Source organism: Triturus cristatus, chromosome 8 (genome assembly GCF_964204655.1).
Source record: "Triturus cristatus chromosome 8, aTriCri1.1, whole genome shotgun sequence".
NCBI lineage: Eukaryota > Metazoa > Chordata > Amphibia > Caudata > Salamandridae > Triturus > Triturus cristatus.
In genome coordinates, this window is record NC_140591.1 from 934,836,699 (window position 1) to 934,861,602 (window position 24,904).

Below are 24,904 nucleotides of genomic sequence, written 5' to 3' on the forward strand. Positions count from 1 at the left end.
GGGAAACCGATGTAGGGGAGCTAGAGAATGAGGACTTGGACAGAGATTCTGGGTTCTCCGTGAGAGGCAGCCATTGCATCTAGGCTTCGTTTGATAACATTTAAATACTTACACAGGGTTTACCTCTCACATCATAGTCTCTGGTGCATGGGAATCATCACCACCTCAAGTGCCCTCCTCCGCTGTGATACGGAGGAGGGCACTTTCCTTCATATGATGTGGAGTTGTCCTGCATTGGACAGATTTTGGTGGGGATGTTCGCCACATCTTAGTGAGGTCCTTTCCTGGCACATTCCACGAAAACTGAGACTTGTTCTACTTCAACTTTCTGAGGATTTGGGGAGGGGGCACTGAAGTTGTCCCTACTGGGGGATCACCTAAAGCGACCCACTGTGATTGCTCCGACAGGAAGGCGCCCAGCAGTGAGAGCGCTTTATCCTTTATCCCGATGATGGCCATACGGTCCAACTGCAGCCTATGATTGACCGTGTCAAATGCTGCTAATAGATCTAGCGGGATCAGGGCGGCGCTCCCGCCGCTATCTAGTTGTTGTCTGAGCTCCTCAGTGACCGTGATTAGGGCCAGTTCTGTGCTGTAATGTGCACAAAAACGGAACTGAGAGGGATACAAAATTTCTTTTGCTTTATGAAGGGAGTCCGTTCTGAATTAATGGCCTTTAGAAGGGAAGGGGAGTCTGGAAATAGGCCTGTAAGTAAGTGGATCTTTGGTGTTTAGTGAGGGATTTTTTTAAATAAAGGGAGTATGAACGCTTTTTTCCATTCTAAAGGAAAACTCCCGGAAATGAACATGACATTGAAAATCGCTGTCAAGGGAGGTGCCAAGGTCTCAGGCGATAGGTGTAAGATTTTGGGGGGACAAGGATCTGACGGTGAACCCGATTTGATAGCTCTACTTTATGTGATAAATATAGAAAAACTGTTGAAAGATGGCCATCTAGCATTTGCATGCATGGGCAGCCCTATTTATTTTATGTTATTAATTTACTTTTCAATGCTGGACAGTGGGCATTTTGAAGCACTATGCTAATACTAAATGTATGCATGGTATGACATTCACATGCATCCAAGTGAGCAGCCAGGTAGCACTGTGCAGTTATCAAATCCTCACAATAGCTTATTGGAAAAAAGCAGATAGCACAGGGGGCGGGAAAGGGAGGGAAGTGCACTTCATGATCCTTTGGTAGAGAATCAGGATGAGAGAGTTAGGGCTGGGGGCCAGCAGTAAGCAGAGAGAACAGGAGAGGCAGTGGGGCAAATAGTTTCTCGTGCAATGAAATGCAAGATTCCATTATAGGTGGAAAGATTCAGAAACCGCCAGTAGAATGGGGCGAGGCGGAAAAAGAAATTAATATATGCTTACTTTCTGCTCCCACGCCTCCCTACTCCTCTGTTCCCGGCTCTGCAGTTCCCATGAGCACAGGATCCCAACTCACCACGCAATTCCAGTGCTTCTCTCGTGCTATTACTCCCAGCATGAGAGAAGCGCTGGGATTGAGCAGAGTAGGCCGGTTTCACCCTCTAGCATTGACTGGGAGCCTGTACTCCTGAGCCTTGCAGATGTCTCCAAGGAATAGCCTGGAGATGTCCAAGTCTTCATGTCGGTTTGAACGACCATGAACAGCTGGCCAAATCGACATGCGCACTTTCAGTGCCCCCCCCCCCCCCCCCCCCCCCCCCCCCCTCCCTCCCTCCCTCCCCACCTTGCCGGTGACACTGCGACCCGGGAGAGTAAATGGAAAATAAAATGATAATAAAAATGTTTTACTATCATTTTATTTTTAATTTTCTGCCATTAAGCAGTGGGGTGATGCCCCTGAGCCTTTGCAGAGGAACCACCCCTGTGAGAGTCAGTTGCCTGTGGGCTGCTAAGATCTGATTGCTAGTGGTTCAAATTCATGGCTGGAAGAAGACAAAAATCCAATGGTTTGAAGTGTGCTGACATAAAACTTGCTTTAAGCATATAGCAAAGTATTAGATACAATAGGTCTGCCAACGACAGACTGCTAAAGCTACCTGTAAGTGAGACCAAAAGTGGCTGGACGAGGCTCAAAAGCAGAACTGACCCACGTAAGTAGGTAAAAATTTGCTTCATGCAGGATTTTTGTTTCAAGAGCCGGCCAGAAAAGGGGCTGACTGGATGCATTTTTACACTTGAGTCATATGATCAGCTGGAGAAAGAAAAGCCATATGGAAGGCATAGCATAAAATGGTGTTTTTGTTACACATTAATGTAACAATGTGACAAGGACCTGATTACAAGCTTACCGTGGATAGAATCTATAACTTATTCCCCAAAAATATTGTTGAATAGACATGTACAACAGAGGCGTGATTCACAAAGCAAGAACTATTTATTTTACTCATGCGGAAACTCGATGATTCTAACTTACTTCTGCATTATTTAGACAAGTATTGCTTAATTTAGGATGTGAGGGGGCAGGATTTCTAAAGAATGTAGCCTTAGAGGAGTTGCCAAGCACATTATGTACACATTTTGTGAACATTCATGAAGTGTAGTATACATTAGTCACATAACCAAAAGTTTTGACTGCACTGGTTACACCCAATTTACCCCTAAGTGAAACAGGCATAACTGGGATGAAGAGTGCCAATTAATTTAAAATATAGCACATTTATGTAGAAAGGTGTTTCAGGCATGATTTCTGGAATTTGCTGGAGAAAAGAAAACTAAAATCTTTGGAACACTTTTGTATTTCCATATCCGAATCATAACTAAGTTAAGAATTAGTTTGTTACGCAAGAAAATTTTACAGATATAAACATATGTCTGTTAGACCTGTCAGCCTTATGGTGGTCTTCCCCCAAACTTTTTGCCTTATTTCTCCATGTTTTCTTACCGTATTTTTGTTGGCCTTGGTACTCTGTGCATTTTTACCAGTACTAAAGTGGGTGTGTTGACTTCTTAAAACATGGTAGGATTGGCTCCTCCCCAATTGACATTTAATTTACTTATAGTTCCCTAGTAAACTGGTGCTACATTTAACTATGGCCTGTAAATTTAATTCTACTGGTGAGCCTGCAGCCCTTGTTGTAGCCTTGCAAACCTGTCTCAGGTCTGCCATTGCGCCCATGTGTGTACTTTTAGACTACAATTTGGACTGTCAAGGTCAACCTGTTGCCAGGTCTAAATCTCCCCTTTTAATACATGTCACCCCTAGGGTAAGCCCTAAACAGCCCATCGGGCAGGGTGCAATGTATTTGAAAAGTAGGACATGTACTTTTAAGTTTTACATGGCCCCATATTGAAAAAATCATTTTTTTTACTTTTGCAAGGCATACCCTTACCATAGGATAACATTGGAGTTACCTTATTACATTTAATAAGGGTAACTTCCAAATCGCAAGTAAACAGTTTGTTTGGTTTCTTTGGAATTGTACTGTTATGGTGAAGTCGGATTTCAAATTACAATTTTGAAAATGGCACTTTTAGAAAGTGGGCATTTTTGGGCCTTAGCCATTTAGTGCCAACAGCCTGTCCTTGGGTCACATGAGTAGGTGTAGTTGGCAGTTGGTCTTAGTGTATTCCTCACAGACAGCCAGACGCAATAGAGAACTGAAGTGTGCCTGGATGGGCCATCGCTGGCAGGATAGGGGGCGAAGCTGCACACAGCCACACTTACACCTGAATAGGCTGTGTCCTGCCTTTACTCAAAGGCTTGCATACCCCCTGTAGTTAGACTGGAGCCAGGGCAGGTGCAGCAGGAAACCTTAACACTTCAAAGGGAATCCTCTAGAACCTTCACCCGCTTCAAAGAAGGCATCAGGTATGCATTTTGGATCTCAGACACCAACTCTTCAGTGCAGTTCTGGGCCCTGGAAGACTCTGGCAGGTAGGAGGACTACTGTGCTGCTGAATGGACTGCTGCGCTGAAGACCTGCTGCCCCACTGTGCTGACCTGCTGCCAGCAGCCCTCTTGCCTGGGTGAGAAGGACTGAACCTGCATCTGTTGAACCCAGGACCGCCAGTGACTCCAAGGGCTACTTGGCTGGCTCCTGAATAAGAATTAAGGGGCAAAGGACTCCAACCTCCTCGAACCCAGTCCTGGGCTCTGCCATCTGTGAGTCTGCCCATCCCAGTCCTGGGCACTTGGAAGTGGGTCTGAAGGTGTTCTGTCAGCCCATCTGTGGTTTCAGCAGAACCGGCGCATCCCTCTGCTACATGATACAACCCGAACATAACCAACACATCGCCACCTTCAGCCTTCCAGAAACCTGTGCTGCATGACGCATCCTCAACGCAGTCCTGCGCATTGCAAGCCCTTTGTTGGCGGCATACTCGACTACGACATAGGACTCCACATCATAAGCCCTGCAGCTTCCTCATAACCAGCCGGTGCCTGATGCATCTCGACGCAGGACATCACATCACAAGTCCCTCATGGACAGCTGCCTTAATGACGATGTAGGACTTTGGATTGCAGTTTTGTAGCTCCTAGGAATCACCACTGCATGACATAACCTCTTGTTCAGCTGGCTTAACTGGGTCGCTGTAGCCAGCCAGCTCCCCATTGTGGTCGGAATGAACTCGTGACTTCATTTGGTCTGACGCTACTAGATAGCCATAGTTGGCCCTTTGTGCTTTTTGGTGCTATTATCACTGAAATCTTTAAAATTGCATATCACCGGTTCTACCAGTTGGATTTTTGTCATTTTGGTCTTGATTTATTCATTAAAAATTACTCTATTTCATAATTGGTATTGGATTTTTTCTTATGTGGTATTTTCACTTTATTACTGTTTGAAGTGCTGTATAAATACTTTAAACATTGCTCTAAGTTAAGCCTGACTGTTCGGTGCCAAGATACCAGAGGATTGAGCACAGGTAAATTTGGGGTTTGCTTGTGATTTCACCCTGATGAGGCTTGTGGTTGCTGGTACATATTGTCATGTGATCCAGAAAACAGGTTGCAGGCACCAAATGATAGGGTCAAAAAAATTTCAAGTTTCTAAAAGCAGCATTTTCAGAATTGTGACTTAAAATCCAACTTCACAGTTAAAGAGTGTTTTAAATTACAATTCTTTAGAGACCAAACTTGATATTGCTACCTGCTCCAGTTATTAGTTATCATTCATTAAATGTAATAAGGTAACCCAATGTTCTGCTGTGGGAAAGGCAGGCCTTGCAGTAGTGGAAAACAAATGTAGATGCTTTTCACTACTAGGACATCTATTAGTTAAAAGCACATTTCCAACTTTTGAAATACTCTGCACCCTGCCCTATGGGCTGTTTAGGACCAACCTAGGGGTGATTTATTTTCATTATAAAGAAAGGATTGGGCCTGGCAAAAGGCTTATTTTGCTGTGACAGTTTAAAACTGCCCACACATGCTGCAATTGCAGAACTGAGACATGTTTAAAAGGCTACTTGAATAGGTGGCATGATTAGTGCTGCAGTGTCACTGGTAGCATTTAATTTACAGGCCCTGGGTACAAGTACTACCTTACTATATGACTTTGAAGTAAATTAAATATATCAATTGGGTGAAAGCCAATGTTACCATGTTTAAAGGAGAAAGCCCAAGCACTTTAGCACTGGTTAGTTGTGGTAAAGTGTGCAGAGTCCTAAGGCAAAAAAAACCTGGAGGATTGAAGGCAAAATGTTGGTTAAAACCAAACTAAGGAGGTCTTGTCCAACACCCAGGTGTATAGTTTAGTCAGCGGAAGAAACATGTGACTGACACAATACCAAACCTAGAGAGAGCTGGCAGAAAGCTCCTATATGTAATAATATTATGCATGTATTTTTTTTATAAAATCAAAAGGCTTTACCTAACGCCAGACCTAAAAAGGTGATGGTTTGTTCTTTTTGGTTTGTAGAGCACTGCACATGTATTGGATATGAACATATGAAGATTTTGATTGTTTAATGTTGATATTAGTATACATGTATCAGCAATAAGATAAAGTAAAATAACCTATCGGACGAAACTGTGAACCAAGCTAAGAAAAATCTTTTTCCTAACAAATTATTACCTCTGGTTTTCCTCACAATTTGCTTGTCTTTTAAAGCATCTCATGCCTAAAGTAACTATGTGCTGAGGTTGTCAGAAGTACTAAGAACCTTAATACATTGTTACCGTTTACTGTGATGGGGGGGAAAAAACAACCGTACCTATCACAACTCATCATTCTTCTATAATCTCCTTTGGGTGGCTATGCTATATCAGACGCAAGGCAGAATGTAGAAACTCATCTGTTTCTCATTTTGTTCCTTCGTGTGTTGCGCACACAAAACGCAGTCGACTTTGTTGCTTTAAACTTTATAGCGATATGTTCACGCTGGTTTTCCTCTCTTTTCTGACGCTATTGCTCTTCCTCCTTTGTGTCACTAAAGGAAGAAATGTCCCGGGAAATGAAATGCGAGAGGTTAGTGAGACCCTGCTCACAGTCCCCCACTTTCGTTCTGTCGCATCCTGCTTTCTATGTCTGTGCGTAGCTGAGTCCGTCCATTTTGCAGTGTGTCCTCTAACTTTGTTGCAGTGGTCCGCAGACTCGCAGTTAATGGAATGAGTCACTTTCAAACTACATTAGCTGTCAACTGTTTCGTTCACATCTATTAATACAGTACTAGCTCATTAAAAATGTCTGTTGCCTGTAGTGTGCATGCAATATTGGTTAAATGTGATTGCATTACACCTTCTTTTAGATAATATGTAAAATCCAGGTTTGTATCAATTGCAATGTGTATACTATAGCCTATTTCTAGTTTAGTGTTGAGCTAGGCAACTTTTCACACCACACCACTGCCACAATGCTAATACCATACGAGTTCTCATGTTTGAAAACAGGATATTTACAGTGCTTATTGTGGCCAACCATCCCTTCTTCCTTCCCAGGCATTAGAAGACGGTTGTGAAAAGCCGATTCACCCGCATCATATCCCATAGACACCCTTACACACGCAAATAAGTCTTCTGTTTTAGAACTTTGAATATTGGAGATGGTTAGGGGGAGGTCATTGCAGGCTTGTTTAATGTTTAAAAAAATATTTCAACAGTGGACTAGGTTCTATCCTTAATAATGCCTTCATTTCCATGTTTAGGATTGCAGACAGCATTGTAAAAGTGGGTAAACTTTCAGCTGCACACCACTAATTCTAGTAAAGTCAGTATTGTTAGCAACTTGGACAGCTGAGGCAGAAATCCTGACTGATCTGTCCGATCAGACAATAGATGTAGCTCTAGCAAACATCTAAAAAAACAGCCTTTAATTGTCGCACATCCCTTTACTATCCATTCTCTTCTGCCGCTAGTTGCACAAGTATTCTTTAAAAGCTTGTTTTCTATCACAATAGTTAGCTTTAACCCCTTGAGTATGAGCAAATATACACCTGATTGATCATATTAATTTGACCAGCCCAGGACACCTACTGAGCCAGAAACAGCAGTAATAATCATATTTGGAATAACATTTTGAGTAATGTAGTCAAAATGCTAGGGTTCCTGTGACACCAACAGTGCCACATATCGGATGCCAAGATTACAAGCATCATTGAAAGTAACAAGCACGTATTCCTTCTCTCTCATATGCAGGATTAGCATAAACTAAGCTGTCCTGCATGTGAATATAGTCCAGACACCAATGCATCAAGCTTTAAAAAGCATGAGTCAGGAATAGGATCTCTTATAACTCTGAGAAAATAAAGCTTTCTTGGAAAAATAAATTGTAGTAAAAGCCAGCAGATCCATAAGAGTGGACATTTTGCCCAGACCTCAATATGACTCTCTAGTTTTAAGATAAGTATGTTGATAAATCACCTTCATACCTTCTCATCATTCTACTGCATATGAACTTCTTTGTACCTTAATAAATAAGTCTTCCTTGGGGTTGCTTACCTCAGTCAAGTCATCAATTACCAAGCCTAGTATGTGAAAGAGAATCCGCTATCTGGATTAACTCCGAGGCCCATGCCAATTAAAACTCCGCGCTCATCTCCATTAGACCAGAGATGACGACACATGGTGAAATACATCCTCTGCATATAAAGATATGCCTCATACCCCTAGTTATGATGCCACAACCATCCTAGCTTCATATTAGCAAATACATTTCTGAGAGGCTCCCTTGCTTGAAACTAATGGTGACAAAAGCATCCCTGTAAGCTCTGTCTTTGTGCATACTTGATCTCAGATGTCATCCCTTTGTTCTCAATCCCATCTTCCATGTTAGTTTATAAATCATCAATCCACTCAATTGATTTATGATCAACATCAAATCTCTTCAGTGTTGATGAGTACTGAGCCAGTAGAATCAAAGGTCTTTTTTCCCGCTACCTGTGCTTAGCATGGCCTGTATTCTTAGAATGAGTCTGACCTCTTTCAAAAACAAATTGGACTCCTGTTTAAGGTAGTATTATGTTGGACAGTAAACCACACCTAGTCGTCATGCATTAGGTAAAGCAAAATATCCACCCTTAACCCCTTGAGTGCCCGCCCTTTTCCCCGCCCTGTGCCGGGCGTTTCATTAGCGGGCGGGGTTTATGACGAGCTGGTCTCGTCATGGGCACAGCGCAACCGCGGCCCATGACGAGACCAGCTCGTCATGGGCACTCAAGAGGTTAAGTCTTCCAGAATTTCCTCACAGATTGGCAGCGGCCCAAAGTTGTGGATTCCAATGGTCTCTTTCCATTCCAAAGTAGAACCCCAGCTCTTGCTTCTCAAGTGGAAAAGAGGCAGTTCACATATTTCAAATGCCTCAATGTACATTGCAAGTAAGTGAGGGAACAGCAAATCTTCAGAGATCGCATTGAATTTGACTTACATTCCACCTGGCAACTCATCCGTTCCCAGTGAGCTGATCAAATGACTTACCTACTCCCTGGTAACGAGCGAGTCAACAGTCTCCTTGTCCTTTGACATTACCCAGAGCATGAGTCTTCTTCCAGAATCTCCTGAAGCTTTGACATTTTTAAGGCTGTATTGCAAACCATGTGGTTAAGCTGCAAATTCCTCCATATAATCAATCAGATTATGCTTTAGCAAACTTAACAAGTACATTTACTGTGGTTGAATTTCATTTAACTGCGCCTGTCAAAATAGAAGTGACCACGAAAAGATTAACAATGTTCACTATAACATGTCATATTATTTTCTTATGGACTTGGAAAGGAGCCAGGAGGTCAGAAGTGGGAGCGAGCGGTTGATACCTTAGTTAGGAACTACTGATCATTTACCTGATAGTGCCATGGCAATACTGGCAAAAGCATGTTTTTGCTTTGTCACTGACCAACCACACCGGGATCCATTTGTAAGATGTTTGTATATCAACATGAAACTAATTTGTTCCACATCAACCTTTGCTCAGTTGGACTATTCCAGTAATCCCAATTTGAAATCCATGTATCTTCATTAATTCTGTGCCCAGGGTAAATATTTATTTACCACATCCCCATTTCCTGGGCAGTGCATTACACTGATGACCCTTCAGTGATTAAAAAGCTGCTGAAAATGAAATGCAATTATACATACAGAGCAGACTAGTGTACTGTTTGATCCGGTACATATACAATTGCGTATGTGTTTTAAAAGAGAAGATGGGCATACCTGAACACATTGTCCGTAGTGATTAATGATTCATTGTGAAGTATGGTCACCTGGGTAATCTAGAACCTCACAGGAGAGCAAAACATTGTTTTTGCAGAAAACCATCTCCAGCTTCAATGCAAGTTTTTCTCACCAAATCGTTTGAGACCAACTTTGATTTTAAGAAAAGAGAACAGAAATTAGACCTGTAAGGAGATCACTCCTATCTATGAAAAATAATACAGGACTTTTTAGATTTAATTCCTACCCCCTTGTCCTTATACTTGAACATTAATTTACAGACCACCATATGCTGCTTTTTGGCCCTGAAAGCTATCATGTTTACTGCGAACAAATAATAAGCTAGATTTAAATCTACATGTAGCATGTTAAAATTAAGTCATTCTAACATCGGCCTCTGTTCTAAGTTCCCTGACTGCTCCTGGGCAGACCTGTATCGTCGTCTTCTTCTAGCTTTAAAAAATGAGACACCTTCCAAATTTCCCAGAAAAATGCTTCACTTATGAGGACTGGCCTTTGCCAATGACCATCGAAAACATAACTTTGGAGAACTGGCAACTGGGCGTTAACTTTAAAAACTCGGTATTCAATCTGATCCTTTTATATATGTATAACTGGGCCAACTTAATGTTCTAATCAAAATTGCATCAGATTTTAAAACTAAAATAGTTTAAAATAAAGTTGATTTGCCTGTTTGTTTGTGTAAGAGAAACCAATCTCTAATTGTATGATAAGTAGCGTGCCTCTTTTATCGAGCCTTCTTCTGTAAACAGTATTGAATCCGGATGTTTGTGTCGACACCCTTATCGGTTAAACACATCTCCGCCAGTGCTGACCTAGTGTGTTATCTTAATTCAAGCAGTGGGGTGTTGGCTGGAAGTTGCAGCTAAACATTTAGAGACTATGCATACCTTGAGCTTTTTCAAGAGTGGAAGTTTAAGCTGTTGATTCCTTTGTGGACTTGGTCTATTTTGATCATCAACCACTCGGTTATGAGGACATGATTTGTGATTCTCTATGAGGTCCTAGTCAGTAACTTAAGTTGAGGCATAAGATTCTGGACAGAGGCACCAGGTACATTGTATATAAAGGCTTTAGGCCTCCTATTATTTTACTTTAAAAAATAATAACATAAGGAGAGCCAAACAATACAAATAAAATTTACCTTGACTTTTTATTACCAAAAATATAGATTTAGAAATCAAAGCAAATTACTAATGACTCCATCAAATATGTTCTATTCTGTGAGTAAACTAGGTCATCTTGTCTCATCGTCTTATAATATTGGGATACAGAGATATGTATCAACAAGTCACAGAAATGATATCACAATATCAAACGACAAAATGCACAACAGTTCGTTGGCTTAGCTCGTGGCTAATTCTTGGTAGGCTCCAGATGCAACATATGCTTATAAAAAGACCACGGAGGGAACTAGTTCAAGCAGTTTCAGATCTACAATTAGCCATCATGGTGCGGAGTAATCCTCTTGACTCAAGCAATTAATTTTTCTATTTACTTTGTCAACTTGCTTTGTGCTGTTTAAGGTGAAGTGATAAGTGGAAAAGCTGGTTTATGTTAAATTTCTCTTGCATTTTGGCTGACCTTGAAAAGGCATATCCACCCATTGGTCAGTTAAGTGTATGTAAATTTGTTGAGAGGGTAAACATTTTAATGTTACAGGAACAAGTGCTACATGTTTTCTCCTCTGTCAAAGTATTTCATTTTTCATACTGACTCCAATTTATTGTGACACCTCTTACAGTGAGAGCTGTAACAATTTGTCATCTATTGACTAAATGATTAGCACATTGGCAGTCAGGGGAATATGCATGTTCTCTATAGTGCACTTGTTATATTAGCTTTGTTAAGGGCAAATCCATCAGAAAGAAGTCTATGTGCTTCGTGCTGGGACACAAAAGATAGAGGGAATCATGAGGTGTATTTTGGAGTTTTTGTTTTTAGTTCCTCTCGAAATATCAACAAATATTTGCTTACAGAATAGAAACGGGGAATGGAACATCGCACAGGCGCAGCTGTATAAAGCCAGCATACCTTACTGTGTTTTTCTAGCCTTTTAGACTGTAATTTATCTAATATAAGTATCGAAAGACACCTCAACAAGGACATATAAATATGCAGAGTTCTCTGTAACAGTAAATCCCAGTAAGTAACCACGGAATTCTGAATGATTTTAGTTTATGGGAGCAATGTTTACATGGCAAGGGTTATGAAAATCATTTTAATTAGCTTCTGTTTTTGGACTATTTGTGTCGACTAAGAGTAAAACAATTTGAGGTGAGGCTATCTGAAAAATTGCCTAGGGAGTGAAGGCCAGTGTTGAGTAGATGCTCTCACAGAACGAATGTCAGGGGTTGTAGTGACTGGTGTTGACACACTGACACTGCGGCATGATTTATGTGAAGCAAGCTTTCGCTCTCATTCCTTCTGTCTGTCCCCCAATGCATTGCCATTGAAGTTGAGTTATTGGCTACACCCGCTCGGTTATTTGGGGCGAGGCACCATGTGCTAACTCTCTCTTCTGCTCTATTTTTCAGGCAACAATGTAGGAAACTTGTTCCACATGGCAGACGATTTGGGGCGAGCGATGGAAACCTTAGTTACGGTGATGACGGACGACGAGATGTTAGAATGAAGAGATCTGTTTTACAACTTCAAAATGGCCCGCATGTTATTTTATATAATATTCATACATCAGAGAAGATTAGACTGTAAGAGTTTACAAGAAAACAAATCTATATTTTTGTGAAGGGTAGTGGTACTATACTGTAGATTTCAGTAGTTTCCTAAGTCTGTTATTGTTTTGGTAACAATGGCAGGTTTTACACGTCTATGCAATTGTACAAAAATGAAGAGAAAACTACATGTAAAATCTCGATAGCTAATGACCTTGCCATTTCTTTATATGGAACGCTTTGGGGTTGTTTAAAAAATTTATAACAAATATGAAGAAAGATTGTAAACTAAAGTGTGCTTTATATAAAAAAAATAATTGTTTATAAAAATTTTACAAAATACAAAAAAAATAGAAACTTTGAGGCAGTACATCCATTTAGCATCATTTCAGCTGCAATATCGAAGAACACCCTATCCATGTTCTGTGTTATTTTTCCTTGTTTAATTGAAAAACATTGTTACCTGGAATGGCACCGACATGGGAGATAGACTTTACGCTCACCAGTTGGGAGAAACAGCAGCTTGAGGAAGCCCAGCATGTCCTTTTACTGACATCTTCTCAAAGAGCCTTGTAAACACCTGGAATCTACCTGTCAGGAATCCTGGTAGTTTGCCATGTTTGAGATCTTACAATATTCTTTTTATACTTAAGTCCAAAGAAAATCTTTTGCTTACACAGTATTTCCAGAAGGGCTTTTATCCAGCATATGATTTAAACTTGGAGGTTCGATTATGAAATTTAGAAAAAATAATTGGAACTCTTCAGTTAAATGCCAAAGATTATATTTTAACACTTTGCTGACTCAGCCCCATGATATCCATTTTAGAATATATTAAAAAATGTCACTGGAACTGTTGCTCATGCGGCAGGCCTGCTGCTGATATAGAGACGCGTGGTACGGGTTACTCTCTGCTTGTGGTAACCTGCTGTGCCTACAGCCAGGCATCCCAGTTCATTTGTCTCTCTTGGAACCTAAAATGAAAATCAGAAGTTAAAAATCTACTGAAAGACTCGAGAAGGAAAATTTGCCAAAAGTAGACCTAGAGAGCACATTTGACAATGTATGAGAGTAGGGAGATTCACATAAAATGAAACCTTGTTTATTTTTTACTCTGGCGAAAAAGTGCAGCAATTCAAAATGCGATTCTTTTTTGTTTCTGAGGGAAACTTTCCGCCAAATAGATTTCTGCATACAAAGTGATGAAAAAATATTAGAGCATTGGGATGTTGAGAAACCGTGGAAAAGCTCAGGCCTGTAATTGCTGGTACAGACCATCTGCTCCAACATTCCACTGTTTGTCTTTCTTTCCTCCTTTTTAAATTCTAACATTCAACCCCCACCCGTTGGTCGGGTATTCTAAGAACCTCATAGCCTTTCTGCATCAGGTTATGTTTGTTAAAGGCCTTTGCCTCCAGCCCTTGGCTTGGGTTTGAGACCTTTAGCAACCGTTATTCACCACAGCAGGAGGATATACTGCTTGAATGTGTTCTGAACGTTTTGGGTGTCATGCATTGCAACATCCATTAAACGAAAACATTTGGAAGGCCTTAATAGTGTCTCAGCCTGGTCATAAATTAAGGTGTCCCTTGATATTCATACAGGTGTACCCAAAAAAATAAGGCCACAGAACAATCACACAGGCCTAAACCTATCTTAATTTGCTAAAGCTGCATGTTTCTAAACATGAGTACGCTAATGAGGACCAATTGGAGCACAACAATTCTCAATAAGTGTACACTGGAATTTGAAGAGTCAGAAAGAAATACCACCAGAAGAACCTTGAGCAAATTACAACTTGCCTAAAACACATTTTAGGACTATTTTTTAGATTCACCATTACTATATGCTGTGGCGATCTAATTATAGAGTTCTCCACAACTGATTAAGTTGCAAGTTAGAGCTGCACATCTGAATGAATTAAGATGACCAAGCATCGTGTGCAGTGAAATGCTTATTACCTTGTACCCTGTACTGATTAAACCTGCTTTTGGGGTCCACTGTAGTTACCGCTCTTATCCTGCAGTATTTCTAGACAAAGTGAGAAAACCTGAACCTAGTGCTAGGTGTCATCTGTCCCACTTCTTGACAATAGTGCAGCCCTTGTAATCTGTGCTGCTCCTAAAGACCCTCTCTTACCCATCACAATCCGTGGATTGTTTCCCATTGATAGTCCTGGTAGGCTTGCATAAGGCAACACATCTTAATATTACTAATTTTCCTCAGCTTTTCACACTTTTTAATCCAGGCCAAAATGTCTTACAGAACCAACATTTGTGGTTACCTCCCTTGTGTCTTTAAATTAAACATTAAGAGAATGCAAGAAGAGACCCACGCGCTGTTAGATGAAGAGTGGTGGAATATGTTGTAGTGTTGTTTTCGGGTGATATTGAAGACGGAAGAACTCTTTGCTGGGCAGCAACAGTGGAATATTTTAACATTGGTCCCAATGGTTATCAGATGTCTAATTGATAAGTTTGATGCTAGGTTTTCATCTAGTTGAAAAGAAGCATAAGGCACACGACATACCTTTACTCCCACTTCCACATCATGGATATTGTCTATGAATTAATAATCTGAGCCTTTGCAGCAGATTACAGAACTCTTTTACATAAAAGATATATGTGAGCTAAATGCAGAACTTCCAACCTCGCTTATGCTGTCTTCTTTTTACAGTAAAACAATTACATACATTGGAAGTATTTTAATTGCTTGAAAAGGAAAAAAATCAAAAAGAAACTTGGCAAAAAGGCTACATGGTCTGATAAAGAGGAAAACTGCACTGCCTCTTTAAGCAGTCAAAGAGCTATTGCAATTTATTGGTAACAAAGGTGCTTTCTAAAGATGTCAGGGAAAGGACACGCACAGGGCAGGCACTGGAGCGGTGCTGGGGCTGTTTCCGACATGTGACTGGCTGAAGGAAGAGTCTCAGCGCATCAAACCTGTCTTTGCTGATGGACAACACTTTTAGTTGGATTCTTGGTCAAATGGTGTATTTGGTGAAAACCAAAATTTAGCCTTGAATCGAGCTGTAGGCTTTACTGTTGGCAGCAATAATCGTGTAATGCCCTCCTCAGCAAATTCACAACTGCAGTGAAAAGAAAGCAATCTTTTCGTGGCATGGTGAGTGAGGTACAGACTGATGCTCGTGCCAATGTGGACATGGTGTTTTTGTCTTTCATTGCAAGAATCCCAAAAGCAGAATGCTGTTTTAAGCATGTTCAGGGAAAGCTCGCATCTGTCCTCCAAACGTGCTAGTTGCTGCCACGTACAATTGTAGCAGACTTCCGGTGAGTGTCAGTGTCCAACTTCCTTGAAGGGAAATCTCCTGCCATGTCTAGGGGGGAGGGGGTCTTGAATAAAATCGAGGGAATGAAGGCCCCCATCCTAATTGTGCCATTAATGGTTAATTGATGTTGTATCCATATATGATTATTGCTACTATGTACCAAATATTCTATGGTGGGCGAGGAGATGGAGTTTACAAATGAAGAAAAAGGGTCTTTGGTTTTTCTCTTGCGCCAGACTTTGCTCCCGATTCTATGGGAGCAAGAAACTAAAAGTGAGTTTCTACAGCAGGCATTTCCTGTGGATTTATGCCTTCTACAACAACTCATTGTGGGCGCTCTTCATGCCAGTCATTGTATTTAAATAATATTGTTGGTTAAACCAACAAAGAAAAGCTGTGGCTCATAGCTCTGAAACAGGGTATAAAACCATCCGCAGCTTTTTTAATAAGCCACCTATCAACACTTCTTAATGCGTTTAAAAGAAGAAATCGTGTTTTTACTTTTCGCCACACTTGCACCCCCCCGCTCCCGACCACTCGGAATGCATCTAGTTGGCAAGGTTGGGGGGGGGGTATGGGAATGTACCAAGTGCTCAAGTGAAAAGGTGTTAGCAGCTGCCCATCATACACTGGAAGGGAGAAGCTCTTGCATTAAAGTGTTATATGCCTGTACTAGCCACGTGTTCCATCATTCAGCCATTCTTGGACTTTCATCTTAGTCTTGTTTTTCAGCAAGAGGAAACAGTATTTAGCCTCTTCATTTTACCTTTCTCTGCATGTGTTTTAGGTTTTATTTTATGCTTTTCCAGAGTTGGTAACTGTGCTAATTGTGCTTCTCCAACTTTAACTCTTTAATTCTTTAAATGAAGTGGCTTTTTGCGGGAACTGTTCTGAGTTGAAACACCTGACCGGTGGTGCCCAGTAGTCAGGTGGTGGAAAAGAGAGCACCCTACACATAATCAGAATAAATCCAATATTGTTGACATCCACAAGAGAGTAGGCGATTGTTTTGGAAAAAAACGTTGGTAATAGTAGTTATTTGAAAAAGGTTATTTCCGAGGTGATGGAGAACGATCAATTTTTCCTCAGGCTAAGTCCAGTCGACACCTTTTGTCTTTGCAAAGCTGTGTTCACTTTAAAAAAAATATATATATATCAGTTGCATATTTAGCCTCAGCGTAATGCAACTTCAGTAATATTTTAAAATGAAAAAAGATTGTTTGAAGATCTGAAATTTAGCTTTTATAAAATTCTGTATATTGGATGGAAAACGTGGCCACATTTGTGAAAATTCTCAAAATGTGCAAATCTTTTTATAATGCAGTAGAAAAATTTGTCCAAAAGAATTTTATGGCCAACAAATTCCATATTTTGCATTTTTCTTTTTTAGCAAAATAAATAGTTGTTTCACGTATTTGGTGAAAAAAAATTCACAAATCCAAATTCTGTCGGAAAACATTCAAGGAAAGGGACTTAGCTGTAGAAATTCATCCAAAGCTGGTGTTCGGCGAAAAATCCAAGACTTTCCAAAGTAAAACATTTTAGCTTTCATTAATTCCACCAGTTGAATGATAATGTTCTCCACAATTTCATTAACTATTTATTCTAACGTAAATGAGAAAGGTGTGGAGCAGGATGTACAAATGGGCAAAGGGAACAGAGTTCAGCCTTTGACATGAAATATAGATAGACGTTAAGTGTAGCAGTGCAATATCATAGCAAAGTCTGACATTTCCTAGAAATTATGTGGTAAAGATTATTTTATATTGGGTAGCTTGGATAAGATTTGTGAAACACTATAAATAGATATACCGTCTTCAGAGGTCTCAAGGCGTGTTTCTGGCTATTTGATAGGAAGTGTTTGTCATGATGCATACTTTTGTACACACTCAGCTTGACTCATCCTTAAAGCTTTGTGAATGTGCACATCTTGGACTTCGCATCATTGTTACAATTTCTGCTCTCTTAAGATTTGTGAATGTGGTTGCTAAGCAAGCCACCACATTGTGGAGACACAAGCTACACCCATTCCTTTTTTGATTGGCACCTACAGGTTAGTCCTCTTTGTGGGTGTGTTGAATCCTGGAGTGGTGGCTCTACACCACAATTGGCCCCATCGGCCTGCTGAACTCTTGCAAGCTTCAGTTAGCCTGGTCGCTAGGCATGCAGAATCAGGTTTATCGTGCCAGATCAAACATCTTAATCACCCTGACTGCATCACCAAGCGGCTGATCACATCACAGTTAGTTTCTGAGGTATCACCTCAAAGTTGCAGGATGAAGTGCTGTATTGTTGACTTTCATTTGGAATGTGCATAATTTGACATAACGGAAGGAGATGTCTTGCTCTTATGACTTTCATATTTATAATGTAGGATGTCAAAGCAAAACTTTGTTTCAGAGCAATAGTTAATTCAAAGTACTCTCATATAGTCATAGGATTGATGTCACCTATATGAGCCCTCTGAGAATTTTAATAGTCTAACACTGGAAACCTTTTTCTAGCTAGATCTCCTGAACGCTCCCAAAAGCTAGGCAAACTAAAGGTCGAAAGCACAAAACCTTTAGCATTTCTTCATCCATCATGGGCATTAATTGCGACAGGATCATTCTGATGTGTATAGTTCTGAGCGTTGCAGGATACATTATACTAATGGTTGTAGTCCCCATAAACCAAAACGTTCAACCTCCTCATTTATGGGAAGGTTCACTATTCGCACAGTAGGCATAAAGTAATGTAAGCTACGTCAAAGTGAGTATACACCTTGGCGGTGGCTTTTAATGCGCCCCAGCGTGTGGCGTTTCATGGATGAACAGTTTCCGCAAGGCTTTTCATGCTAACACATCCAGAGGCATTCTTTAAAACAGTTGGAAGCACTTTAATTTGCAGAAGGTTGTGGTCTTTCTTTATGTTGGCTTTTCTTCAGTGAATGTCCATGCTGAGCCTACATCAGTTCTAAACTTCACTCTGCTGGGAAGGGAACATGGAAGTGAGTTATAGGTGGGCTTTCTCATTGGCCAGGGAATGTCATTGTTACATGTCTGTTCCATGTACGGTGCATCTGCATTACATTTAAATTCCGTATGGTGCCCTCACGCTGTATTTTGGGAGTTGAAGGTTGGGTGCAGCCTGCCTTGATATGCTCCCTCACAGGGACGAGAGTCTGTGCTCGCCTCGTTGTTCCTCTCCTGATACTCACTCACCTGCTAACAACCGTGTCAGCCAAAGCACAAGCAAGCAATAAATCAGGTGACTTTGTAAATATCCTGGCCACTGGGAAGACTTGACCATACTCCGTCCTTTCCCTTTTTGTCACTTGCAGCAGGCCATTCGTTGACGAAATGTTGCCATTTTTTTCTATGCTCTAAACGTGTTGTTGAACCTTGAGTTGAATGCATCTGTATGGTTTTATTTTTTTCTCATGTGTCCGTTTATTTTCAAGACATTAGCTTTGAAGTGAGTCTTTTAAGGGCCTATTTAACAGAAAGAGATGGAGAGTTTTAGTGCTGCTTGAAGAATAATTTGGATCTTATTTCATTATCTTTCAATAACCACAGAGTATTGAATTTGAATTAAATCATGAAAGTTAATCCATGTATCTGAAGAACCATAGACTTCATATGGCATGATATGTCATTTTTATCAAGTGCTGGTTCATTACCTTCCGTTTGATATATTGTGTTTTAACACCGACACTATAACATTTACTAATTATTTTTTATGGACTTCAGTTTTTCAGCATTTTCACAACATATCAAATTTCACCAAATATATGCCTTACTATTGTATTATATAATGCTTTACTGTGTACATCAATAAAGCACGCAAATATGTTACCTATGAAAGATTTGTTTTTATTTTTAGTTAAAATATGTTGTTGCTCTGCATTACTCATTCGTTTTTAAATGGAGTGGAATGCTTTGCCAGGTTGATTTATTTCAAATTTTAGTGACGCAAAGCACATTTTGTTGTTAAAATCTGTTCAGTAATTTGTGAAAAGTAAAGCTTCAGTCTGCTGCCTCCTGTTACATCTTTCATTGCCTGATTGAAGAGAGAAAGGGACAGGCAGTGCCACAGGTAACTCTGGAGAGGGTGAATTTAACCCACGTTGAAATTCTCCGGTGTAAATCTTGGGTCGTTCCATGGTTTGAGTGGGACTGATGGCTCAAGGTGCAGTTTGAACTAAGAAAGTAAAATCACACTACACCCCTCGAAGGAGCGACCTCTTAAAATCCTCTCACCCCAAAGAGTCACTGGGCGTGACTCCGTGTGACAAAAAAAGTCTCCTGATCAGGGGGTTGATTGAGAACCCTATCGAGCCTCTTCTTCTAGGCACCTGTTTGCCGATGCCCTGTACCAATCCACTGACTCTTCTTCCGGATGATACATTTCATAATCTTTGGGGATCAATGAAAGCTACGTGGTATGAGAAAGACCTTTTACCAGTGGTAGCACTCAGATTGTAGGTGTGTATCTCATGAGTGTTCCGCAAGGATAATATGGAGAAGTTAGGGGGGCCTGCTGGTATATGCATTCCGGGAGCCTGCAAAAAATAGGACAATACGCACAAGATTTTAATGCACGGCGCTGCACAGGAAAATTTCTAAGCCGAAAAGATGCAGGTTCTGATTCACTTTGATTTGGTGACACAGGTCAAATTACATTGGTGGATACATGCAGAGTGCTTGGGACATGCCCAGCACAAGGAACTGATGTGCATGTGGTACCTATGCAAACAGCTCTTTATTAATATTTCAGTTTCCAGTGCTGCAACTACCTAGCAACAACCTGTAGGAGTACTCGCAGGTTAATAGTGGGAAAGAGTAAAGGCATACTAGTATCACCCACCAATATTATGTTTATTTATCTGCGAGTTTTGTACAGTTCTACGTGTCTCCTTGTTACTTGAGGCAGTAGATTTAAAATAAAAACAATAATTTTGTGCTGCTTCCTCATTCCAACCAATGAACGAGGCCGTATGAATCTTTTCTGCCCACTGTTTTTTTTAAGGCAAAGACATAAGGCTCTCTGTGATGATGGGCGCAAGCAAGTCCAGGGAGCCCTCTTCTGTATCTCTCCCACTGCCATCTGCAAATACTGTGCCCCTAGCTACTATGACACCTTACACTCCAAGTCACTTCTCAGGGTCTCTTTCCTCCTGGCACGGGTGTGACTATGCACCTGGGAGAATATTCCAAAGGAGATAGTCCCACCTGCTCCTTAACTTTCACACTGCAATCACATAATCCTTTTGCAGTTCTTCGCATTCACACATGCCTGCTTTAGTAGATGCCTGCTAAACCTGCCTGTGCTTCACTGTCTGCACTCAGTCCAACTATAAATAGTTCTTTCGTTTGAAGAGGTCCGAGATGTTCTTGCACATCCGCCTTATCACAAGGACAGCTACAATGTGCTCGTCCTAACACCTTCTCTATCCTTTACTCAGCAAGTACAATATACAAAAAATGTAAAGTAAAATATAAAAATGGTAACCCGAATTCTGAGCAAGCAACCACCCTGTCAGTCATCTACACCAGCCCAAAAATATCATCAAGACTGACCACCTTTTCCCAAGTCCAGTCTATCGACACATTGGTAAACATTCTAAGCTTTGCTCACCATAAATAAAATATAAAAAATGCACGGTGGCTACATACTCAAACCTACGATCCTCTGCATTGCATTCAGAAAACCCCCCATCAATGATTTCAACTATGTAACTCTTCTGATCCACACAACAAAAAGAATCTTCTGTTCTTCAAAGAGTCCTTCTAGTGTTTAAAATGACAAAACAACATATTGTAGCTATGCCACGATGCACCATGTTGATGCTTTAGTCTAACTGTACGTCTTTTAGGTCATCCTTTTTTTCTCATACCTTACTCGCTTATCGGACACTTGTGTCAAGCACTAATGCTAACCACTTTAGGGCTCATGCTTTCCATCATTGAACAAGTACCTGTTCACCACACAATGTCTTCCGGACAGAACAATTCAAAACACAGGAACTTGCCTTGCAAAATTCAGCACAACTAAATTCAACCTCCCTGCTACTAACCCAAGCAGCACATTGTTTCAACATAAAATATGCCTAATCAAGGCTCCTGCTGCCCTGAAGCACTCGCTCGAAATCCATGACCTTATGTGCAAATATAACTGAACCTTGGTTGTCCTCACTGAGACTTGGCTTGGGAATAATGCAATCAGGGTTCATAAACATCTCCTTTCCATGTGACCGAACTGACTTGTATCATTGTTCGTGACACAACTTACCGATACCTTAATCACGTAGTTGCCCAGTGCACCATCAAGTGAAACAACGCTTTTACAACTTGTCTACTGTTCGACATAACATAAAACTTCTTAGATGCATTCATCGAAAGATCACTTCACCCGTAAACCAAAGCTAACAGAATCCTGATTATCTTTGGATTGACATGCCAAACTCAAAACTTGGGGCAGATCTACTCAATATGCAAGCAGCTAGTTTTTAACAGCTATTAAGCGGACCAACACTCAGAGCACCTACAGTCTTGGCTTTGCAAACATGGCTGTACAGCCATAAATATGGTAAGAGCACATCTTCATCTCTACTAGTCTAATCTAAGTTACAAGCCAATAATTGACATCAGAAATGGCTTTCCTTATTCCCATAAGGCTTATAAGAGATACAAGCAGAGAGAAGTGTAAATCAACGTATAGTAGTACAGTGAAAGCTATCTGGTTTAACCACATAGCCTGTGAAGTGCCGTTTGATAACCTCTGCCTCAATAAACTGTCTGCTGTCAAAATTCTAGCATCTACCTAAGCCAGAAAACACAAGTTGGACAGCAAATCAACCAAGAGGTCATTTTGTTTAGAACTAGCTTATCTAATTTGTCTGGCATAATCTTGGATGGAAGTGGTGAATGTGAAATTCTAATGAGGATAATACCCACTAACAAGAAACATGGGAGAAGATATAAATCCATCAAGAGAGTTGAAAAGGGTCAACTTTGCTAACCGTATTGTTCTGGTACTCGAACAAAAAAGTAAATATTCACTATGTATCAAGAACTGTTCGGTGGCATGAGAAGCAACCTCTGTATATCTCAAAAAGATTGTGAAGACATTTTTGAGTTCTTTAAGCCACAAATTGCCAAAATCGGCGACTCAATTTCCATAACTCCTGAACAACCTCCGAGCCCTCTCATCCAGCAACCCTAAACACCATCTGCTTTCACTTTCTGCAAAACCTTAGAGACCGCCTTGGGGCTAAGCCTAGCACAACCCGCGTGTTGCCACCTGCTCTGCTGTTTGCTTCAAACAGCTCTACACTGCACTAGAAGTAGACACAACATACATTTTAAATGTCTTCCACATCTCTGGAGTCATTCCTGCCTGTCTGAAACTTGCCATCATTAAAACATTCTGGGACAAAACAACCACAGATCCGGAGATTCAGATGAACCCATGGTACACCTCCTACCTCTCTAGAAAGATCTTGAAAAAGGAAGCAACAAGTCATATTCAACAGACTGTGAACTTTACTACTTTTTCCACAATATTCAGTCTAGATTCATGCCACCGAAATGTAAGACTCAGCCATAGCCTACATCAAGGAACAGCTCTTCCTCTCCAGCTTATGCAGACAAGAAAACAGGTCCATACTTCTGGAACTTTCCACTACATAAGAAACATTTGAACATCCAATACTACTTAAAAGGCTAGAACAGAGACTGGGCAGTACAGGACCAACTCTTTATTTGAGCCAATCATTTAACACCAGCTGCAGCTAAAATATAGGGACATGATTAGTTGAAACATCCACACATCAAGTGTCTTTTGGTGTTCTCTGGGACTTCTCTCTTTCCTCCTTGCTGTTCGAAATTTACATTTGTGCCCTGGGCCAGCTCCTTGGGTACAAACAGGTGGACTTCCAAATGTATTCACATAATGCCAAAACCACCTCCAGCAGGAGAACAGATTCTACCAACATTGCCTGGGCTATGTGTTCCTATGTATGAAAGAGTTTCAGCTGCGCAAATGATGTGAAGACAGAGATCCTTGTCTTGGAAGAATATGCATCCAGCTCGCTACTCTTCATTTGTAGTACAGTCTTCGGAAAACCTCTACAAACTTTTCAGTTGTTCTACACTCGTCCCGGGCATTCTAGCAGTTGTATGTACTGGTTACTGGCAAAAAATATCGTTTCATGTAAGTCAATGAAGGAGTTGCTGCCCCCAATAAAAGAGGAGGTGGGGATACATATGGAGGACCTTGAATTATTAACTTTAAATATGTGACCTGTCACTACAGGATGCCCTGAGCATCCAACGGTTGTTCTACATCAAAATCTCCAGTAAGAGAAAACATACATTCAATCTCCGCCTGAGGTTCACATAACTCATCATTGGCAAGAGGCATTCTTGATAAGCAGTCTGCTCTGGCATTTTTCCCACCAGGAAGATAATGAATAGTGAAGTTATATTCTTGCAATTTTGACAAAATGCGAACTAGTCTTGCAGACACCTTACCTGTGCCATTGCCATTATGTAAATAAAGAAGTTGTTTGTGATCAGTGAATATTTTAAATTGTGTCCCATAAATACGTTTAAAATGTTTCGATTGCCCATGCACACGCTTCCTTTTCAATAGTGCTGTAGGTAAACTCAGCAGAGGTTAAGAAACGTGATGCAAATGCAATTGTGTTCTATTTCTTAAACACCCATTGAGATAAAATTGCACCGCAATGCGTAATTTGAAGAAGTTGGTTGTTGGATGCCATGCCTATTTAACTGTGAGCACACAATATTTATAACTTCAACAAAACAAACAAAAGAAATAAATGGTAATGAGCAATGGTAAGTTTTGCAATGCAAACCCTCTTTTTTTAGTGTTAAGGTTGGTACTAATAACTGAGTAGTAGAACACAAGCAACTAAAGTAATATGTCAGGTGTGCCTGTAACCCAGTATGCAGGCAATGCAAAAGTAATATTACAATTTCAAAATTTGTAAAATGGTGTGCCTGTCACCGAATGTGAAGGCCATGCAAATGTCGAATTTGTTACATGGTGTGTCTGTCACAGAATGTGCAGGTAATATGTATTAAAAGTTATGAATAAGGTGTGCATGCCACCGAAAGTGCAGGCAGCCAAAGTCGGGTACTTGCCATAGTGGATTGCATGTAAAGATGGCGACCGGGAGCACGAGCACAGCGCTACACATCCTGTTGACAGTTAGGTTGCCTGGCAACATAGATTTGGTTGGTTGCTCAGGTGCCCATAGAGTACACTCCTTTCAAAGTCGCCCAGAAGCTGTACTGGAGCCCCTCCTTGAAGACAGTAAGTCCTTCA

At 40.7% G+C, this 24,904-nt stretch overlaps 1 protein-coding gene across 17 annotated transcripts in view; it reads left to right on the forward strand.

Moving 5' to 3' along the window:
- The window catches only part of DMD (dystrophin), a 7,596,173-nt gene extending 7,576,760 nt beyond the window's left edge, over positions 1–19,413 (forward strand). For 10 of the 17 annotated variants that reach the window (XM_085622447.1, XM_085622454.1, XM_085622449.1 and 7 more), the window contains one exon: positions 12,142–19,413. In XM_085622447.1, coding sequence (XP_085478573.1) covers positions 12,142–12,239 — 98 coding nt within the window. In that variant the 3' untranslated portion in view covers positions 12,240–19,413. Of the gene's footprint in view, positions 1–6,375; positions 6,408–12,141 lie in introns of all 17 variants that reach the window. The other 7 variants (XM_085622450.1, XM_085622452.1, XM_085622456.1 and 4 more) reach the window with 3 other exon arrangements.
- Positions 19,414–24,904: the final 5,491 nt, after the last annotated feature.